The sequence below is a fragment of the Populus alba genome, chromosome 7, assembly GCF_005239225.2.
Source record: "Populus alba chromosome 7, ASM523922v2, whole genome shotgun sequence".
NCBI classification, from domain to species: Eukaryota; Viridiplantae; Streptophyta; class Magnoliopsida; order Malpighiales; family Salicaceae; genus Populus; species Populus alba.
The window spans coordinates 12,102,382-12,110,017 of NC_133290.1; the positions used below are offsets into that span (position 1 = coordinate 12,102,382).

The following is a 7,636-nucleotide window of genomic DNA, read 5'->3' on the forward strand; positions in this document are numbered from 1 at the left end:
TTGATGTTTTTAAATTTTTTTTAATATATTGATATCAAAAATAAATTAAAAAATTAAAAAATATATTATTTTAATATATTTAAAAAACACTTTAAAAAAACAATCACTCACTACAATATCAAATACCACTAAAATCATACTTGCAGCAAAGCTCATTTGGTATTGTTGTAATGTTATTTTTTAAAGTATTTTTTATTCGTGTATGTACTAAAATAATATTTTTTATTTTAAAAAAATTATTTTTTAATATTATTATATTAAAATAATATATAAAAATTTAAAAATTAATTTTAAGAAAAACCCCTTTTAAAACAAAAAAAAAAAAAAAACAAAGACTTGTATTATAAAGTAAAAGGAGATGGGAAGGGGCATTTGTGGCAATTCAAATTTCTGCAATTCAAAAACGGTAAAGAAGGAAGGACCAATCCGAAGAGGAGAAAGGCAGGCGTCTAAGACAATGGGGCCCAAAAACAAGAAAACACAAAGGCAACGGTGTTATAGTGGTGCAATTATGCCTGCCCCACCCTCCACACCTTTGCATTTCAGTGCCCACATCTCCACGCGCCGTCTCTCCCACTTTCCCACCCTTTCAATTTTTAAACGTTGCAAGTCTATTTTAATTTCGCTTTGTTTGATAAAATAGTTTCAAGCATCATCAACCTTCTCTTGAACTCAATTTTAATAAAAACCCATGTCAATTCAAGCTTTATTTAGTCCGGTATTAAAACATAAAATACTAGCAATTTTTCAATTGCAAGATTAATGTAATTTTTATTATATTCAAAATACAAACTTAAAAAACTTTACTTGATTGTGATATTATACTCTTGGCTGGATTTAGAAAAAAATAGTAGATTTAGTGCTGACTCAAATATATATGGAAGGATTAAAAAAACAAAAAATAAAAAAGATAGATGAGTACGTGGAGATTCATGCGAGTGGGGGAGCAAAGAAATGTATATTTGGAAAGAATGGATTTTATTTTATTTTATTTGATATTTGCTATTGCATTAAAACAGTACTCCCGCTGGTAGTGCTGGAGAGAGTGAGAGAGACTGTGCTGTTTTCATTACAAGAAGAAGATCCTTCTCTCTCCGCTGTCAGAATCAAACACTTCCAAAAACACCGTCCCCGTTTCCTTAAACTACACTTCCCTCCATCCCTCTCTCACCCTCTCTCTCTCGCAGTTTCTCATTCTGTGGCAAGAGTAACACAAAACAAAAAGCATGTCTTAGTTATCTGCTTTTTCAAACAATACACAAGAAAAACACTTTTTTCTTCTTTTTGGCTTGCAATTTCACTGTTAGCTGATTGCTGTTCTTCTCTTTGCTTCTCTCTTTAAGGAACCCTCCTCAAAGGTATGCCATTTTCTATTACAGTGTGTGTGTTTTGTGCGGTGGGGGGCTCATTTGTGGTATCTATCTATGTCTCTGTGATTGAGACATTATTTGGGTTTGGATCTTATTGAAAAACTTGGGTTTTGCTTTGTTGGTGTCTATGTTGAATTTTGCGTGTTAAAGTTTGGTTCTTGTAGATCCAATTGTTTTTAGGTTGTGCTTGTGCTTTATGTGAAAAAGATCGTCATGTTCGTGTTTTCTGATGCAAAGATTTTTTCTCTCCTTGTTTCTCTATTCTTAGAGAATTTTAATTATGGTTTCTTTGTTTCTTCCACGTGATTTTATAGAGAATGACTGACTCCATCGTAATTGATTCAAACAGCTAAAGGGATTGCTTAAAGTACTAACAAAGGAAGGCTCAGAATGAGAACTTGAATAACAAATAGAAATTCGTTTAAAAAGAGAGAGAGAGGGGTGGTTGATTTAGCTGCCCTCTAGCCATTTTAATTACCGTGGCGGAACTGATATTTTGAATGTCGGGGTTGGAGTGAACTTGGATGTGATGGCAAAGATCCTAGTTGCTTCAGATTTTTGTGTTAGTTCTGTGTATAACCATTTTTATTTTGGCTAGCAATCCCTGTGCATACACGTTAGATGAAACTCTCTTAGGAAAACTGGAAGTGACGATCCTCACATATGGTCCTATCTTGAAATTTCATGAACTGTTGTGAGTCATTATTGGAAGTTATGCATGCTGAATGTATTTTGTTTGAATCGCCATGGTCAATGACTAATTCACTTGGCTGTTTATGAATTCAGAGTAGTTGACTGTCTGAAAATGGATAAAGTTTCTCCCGACTGCCCATATCCAGGATGCTTCTTTTGTGTCATGAAGGAAGGAAATCCAAGTAAGCGAAGAGCAAGTATACTGAAATTCTTTAGAGAACTTCCTTCACAGGATGATGATGGCCAGGTTCTCCCGATCAGTGGACTTTGGAACACTGCTATGGCACATCCAAATGACCCCGAGTTCATTGAATTGGGAATATTTGAATGTATGGCTGCTCTTATATGGAAGGGCTTAAAGAATCGCCGCTGGCTTTCTCATGACCAAAACATATATATTCCTTACTATGCAGCTCATATTATCGGATCCTACACTATGAACATGGAAGAGTTTGCAGAAAGTGCTGTCCATGCTGGCGTAATTGCTCCCTTGGTTGAGCTTTTGAGGGGGAGATTGACATGGGTTGAACAAAGAGTTGCAGTACGAGCACTGGGGCACTTGGCCACATACACCAACACTTTTCCTGCTGTGGCAAGTCATGGCGAAATCCTTGAACTCTCCATCCAACTAGCAATCAGTTCACTCGAAATAGTTTACTCACATTTTTACCAATATGTTGATAGAAGAATTAGTTATCATTGCGATTTGCTTACCCGTGGCATGGGTGGTGTTGAAATGGAGTCCAGGAAAGCAGAGGAATGGGCTAGTCAGTTACAGTGCTGGTCACTTCAACTCATTAATTGCTTTGCTTTCAAGCCCGAATTTCTTCCTACCATATGCAAGCCTGAATTCTTGGTAAAACTGCCAGGCATGTGGGGTGGGCTTGTTAATGAGAATTCCCCTGCTGGTATTGGTTTATTAAGAACAATTTGTCATCATAAGCTTGGTAGGGGACCTGTTGCTAGCTGTCCTGGTATTATCGAGGCATTGTGTAATATAGCTAGGTCATCAGATGACTGGCAGTATATGGCTATAGACTGTCTTCTTTGGTTGATCCAAGATCCAAGCACATGCCATAAGGTAAATTGAATATCTATTAATTTATTTTTGACTTTGGTGCTGCATGAGATGTTCTTTTCTTTTTATATTAAAATATTACTTGTGCATTGAAAGTGCATTCATGGACTAGGGTGACTTGACATTTTGTATTTAAGATTTCTCAAGGGTGAATAATTACATCCTTGGTCTACACATGCTTTTTTAGTTAGTTCTGTTTGCACAGCATTTTTTTCACCGTCTTTGAAGATTGTTATAATCTTGTTAAAGACCCTGAAAAAGATGTTTTACTGCTTTGTTTGAAATATATGGATAAATTGGGATGGTTAAGTTTTTGAAGAGAAGGAGTCTTCCTCTCTTGGGCTATTAGCTGCATATTTGCGCATATTTATTTTTACATAATCAATATAGCCGACCCAACTATTTGGGATTGAGGGTTGTTATTGTTGTTTGAATATTCTACAGCTTCCTGTCCTTTTCTCTCTGTGGATTTCATTGATTCTTGAAAACAAAACTGAAAAGAAAATAATTTCTTTCATCAATTTTATTGACTAGGGAACCTGTCCACAGAGCTTTTCTGATTTTTTAAGTTCTGTAATCAGACTTGCTGAGTAAATGTGAAGTATCACAATGTGCTGTAAATATTAATGCATGTTCCTATTTGCTTTGTTTATATGGATTTTTTTAATGAAAATCTCACGGTGTTTTCTCTTGATGTAAACCTACCAACCATCCAGCTTAAATTGTTGTGTAGAAATACATTTCAAATATGTCATACAAAGTCTCTGCTGTCCTATATACTTGCCTCTTTTGTTGCAATGTGTGTTATATTTGTAAATACGGTATGTGCTATTTCTTGCTCAATTCTTCTTGACCTGTTAATAGGTCATTGATAAGGCAGTACCTGCACTTGTAGACCTCGCAGAGATTACAAATCTGGGTGATCACAAAAAGCTTGGGGACACCATTGTTAATGTTCTTCAGGAGTGCTTGCAATCACAAGGGACAGGGCGTAACACTATCAGCAACCGTGAAAGGGAACTGATTGAGGAACTATTGAATTCCAAACAAAGATTGAAATGGGAAAAGAACATGCCCAAAGAGGATCTTCATATTAAGCAGGCAGCTGCACTGGTGGTCAAGCTTGAAGGAAATTCCCTTTTCTCATCAGGAAACATAGCTGGTGCTGCATCAAAATATTCGGAAGCTTTGTCATTGTGTCCAATGAGATCCAAAAAAGAGAGAGTTGTTCTGTACAGTAATCGAGCTCAGTGTTATCTTCTGTTACAGCAGCCATTGGCAGCAATTAGTGATGCTACACATGCAGTGTGTCTTCACAACCCTCCTAACTGCCATGCCAAAAGCCTCTGGAGACGAGCTCAGGCTTATGACATGCTTGGCTTAGCTAAAGAGAGCTTGTTGGATGCCATTCTGTTCATTAACGAATGCTCTCAGACAAATGATCCTGACCTCTCTTTGAGGCAAAACAAAGTTCCTGACTATGCTGAGCGACTAGTCAAAAAGCAGATGCGTGCAGCTTGGTTATTTAGAGAGGCAGCCATCAAACATGGAGGTGTCCATGGTGAGGGTGATGTTGGTGACATCTATGGCCATGAAAGTGATGGTTCGGAATGGGAAACAGCAAGTGAAAGTGACATGGGAAATGATGGGAGGGTTGAAATGGGTGACGACGACGACGATGATGATAGTGAATGGAAGAACGAAGATGGGAGGAAAGATAAATATGATAAAACAACATTAAAAGGTACAATGTTATATTTCTAGTAAATTCCTGGTGTGGTTTATAATGAATTTGAATACATGTGTTCATTATTCAGTACTTGTTTTGATACAGATATAAAGCATGGGTACAATTTGCATCTTGCAGAAGATGAATCTTGAATTCAGGCCAGCAGGTGATCATTCAAGTGCTGACATAAATACCAGCAGCAATGGAGAGGCGCCATCAAAACGATCAACAAATCCTGCATCGTCTCGTGAGATGCAAGTACAATAGAAATATGTGATTGGCCATTGTGTCTAGAAACAAACTTGTTCTCTAAGTTTTGTTTGTTTCTTTAATTTTTGTTCCCCGATTCTTTTTTATTTCAACTGTAGAAATTGAACGCAAAGGTTTTGAGTGTAGAGCACAATTATAGTTTAGAGAATGTTGCTTTTAAGGAGGCTTGTGTATATAAACCCTCCTTTACTATCAATTCTTTGTTCTCGAGTGATTATTAGCTATTTACTTCGTTGCTTTGGTGTTGTCTACAAGCGTGATCAACTAGAGTTTCCCATCTTGAACATGCTGGCAAAACGTTACATGAGGCCATGCGGCGGTGGTTGTGGTGGTCGGTAACTTGTTATGTCTCACAACTTTGGCACCGTATTCTGTTTTTTGAAATGGAATCCAGTTTTTATCTTTACTCGTATGTTTGCTGCATGGGTTATTAAACTTGGCTTGTGCGGTTGATTAGGTTTTAAAATTTAAGTTGAAGCAGCAAAAACATCTTGTAAAACATGTACAATCTAATTGGATTTTCAGTGATTTGATTAATAAACAATTAAAACAAAATAAAACAATATTATTTTAATAAAATTTATTAATTCATTTAATTCAAAATAACTCGGAGGCTTCTTCTAAATTGACATGACTCAACAACAATCTAAATTGTTTTGGAGTCAATATCTAACTTATAGTTTTGAAATCTAGCTTGGTAGATCAACCCGAGATTAAAACTAGATCAGATTTAAAAAAAAAATAGAAGAAAAAAAAAACCTGAGGTGATCCAGCAAGTTGACCTGGCAACCCGGCAAGATCTAGTTGTAATTCATTGATTTTTATTTTTTTATATACTAAAATAACATCATTTTGATTTTTAAAAAAAAAATACCTGAACAACCTATGAACCGGTTAAAATTCAGAATCCAAGTCTCGGACGGAATGTGTTTAAAAACTATGATCTACCCTGAGTCTATGATTTTTACAAAGTTGATAGCCTGGAAAGAGGTCCAAAAGCACAAAGTCAAGCCTAAATTATGAAACGCGTGAAGAGATTTGCACTATAAGGTGGGTCTTCGAAGCCCAGTCAGACTAATCTTCTCGTTTGCCCATGAACTGAAAATTCAGTATTTGGTAATATTCATTGAATTTAAATCACCTATTTCAAAGCTAATATAAAGATCATAATATCGGAGAACCTGTTCCTATTCCTCCTAGCTATCCTGAATATTAAATTAAATTAAAAATAAACTAAAACACATGAAGGTATTTTAGCGTGTACAACCACACTCTTCAAACACATGAAAATTCATTATATGGTAATGTTTATTATGTTTTCTTGCATATTTGATTAATAATTTAGATTGTATTTATGTTGAGAATTTTGTCTAAAACATGGTTAATAGTCATATTTGAAGTAAAATTAAAAATAGAATTCATTTACTTTTATAGTTCAATTTTATTGAAATTTAATTTTTAATGTAAATTTTTTAATATAAAATATTAAGATGATTCAAATAAATCACAAATAAATAAAAAATCAATCTAAAAACTTTATCTCACATAAACAACATGAAACAAGAAAATAATATTCACAACTTTGAAGGGTGTAATTCAATTAGTTAGACTCTAGGTTTACTTGCCAAAGATCACTAGTTCGAGTTCCACAAATCTCAGAGTCACTAGAGGCTTATATGATTGTTAACTTTAGAGCTCGTAAAATTAGTTGAGGTATGCACAAATTGGTCCGGACATCCATATTAATAAAAATAAAAAATAATATTAATATTAATATTTGCTCCATGTAGCATGCCATGCACACAGTACATGTAGTGCCATCCAAATTCTCATCTGCCCACGAAATTCTGTATTTCTGTTAGGTTACCACGTGATGAGCCGTATCATATTCATGCCATTATATTTACAACTTTGACCCAACATAGCATTGGGCTCATCACCCATTAAGAAAGTATTTGAAAATATAATATTAATAGTTTTTTAAAAATATTTTTTATTAAAAATATATTAAAATATTTTTTATTTTTAAAAATAATATTTAATATCAGAACATCAAAATAATTTTAAAATTTTAATTTAAAATTAAAAAATTAATTTTTTTCAAAAATATTTTTTAAATACAAAAACAAATTAACATAGGTCATGCCATATCCTTTGAGTTCATAGGTGACAGATTTGTTTACTATTATTATTGAATCTTATGTATTTATCAATAATATTGAGATGAATTTAAACTGAAATCCGTCTAATATTATTACTGGGAAATAGTAATGATAAAACCGCATTTGTTCAAGAAAAATTGTGCTTCAATATTTTTTTTTCTTTTTTGCATGAATTGAAATTGAAACTATTGATATTATTTGAAGAAGCTGGAGGTGAAAAAAATATTATTTGCAGAAGTGACAATAGAATAACAACAATAACGATTTGAGGCTCATGGTTTTTGTTTTTCAAGATCTGTTCTCAACATTAGGTTTCATCAACTTTTTTTTTTAT

The 7,636-nt window shown here is 34.1% G+C and overlaps 1 protein-coding gene across 2 annotated transcripts; it reads left to right on the top strand.

The window, feature by feature from the left end:
* Positions 1-1,028: 1,028 nt before the first annotated feature.
* LOC118043533 (uncharacterized) lies at positions 1,029-5,352 on the top strand. 2 transcript variants are annotated; one of them, XM_035051547.2, is made up of 4 exons: positions 1,029-1,358; positions 2,157-3,144; positions 4,006-4,885; positions 5,009-5,352. In XM_035051547.2, exons 2-4 carry the CDS (start codon positions 2,176-2,178, stop codon positions 5,020-5,022), a joined length of 1,863 nt encoding a protein of 620 aa, XP_034907438.1. In that variant the 5' UTR covers positions 1,029-1,358; positions 2,157-2,175; the 3' UTR covers positions 5,023-5,352. The 2 variants fall into 2 exon arrangements, with proteins under 2 accessions (XP_034907438.1, XP_034907437.1); XM_035051546.2 differs by having other exon boundaries at positions 1,032-1,358; positions 4,976-5,352.
* Positions 5,353-7,636: the final 2,284 nt, after the last annotated feature.

What these genes read in the sequence shown, in the direction of transcription:
- LOC118043533 (XM_035051546.2), top strand. Translation starts at nt 2,176, where the DNA reads ATGGATAAAGTTTCTCCCGACTGCCCATATCCAGGATGCTTCTTTTGT. An exon ending in ATCCAAGCACATGCCATAAG is followed by an intron (nt 3,145 to 4,005) that starts GTAAATTGAATA and finishes ACCTGTTAATAG; the next exon opens with GTCATTGATAAGGCAGTACC. An exon ending in TGATAAAACAACATTAAAAG is followed by an intron (nt 4,886 to 4,975) that starts GTACAATGTTAT and finishes GTTTTGATACAG; the next exon opens with ATATAAAGCATGGGTACAAT.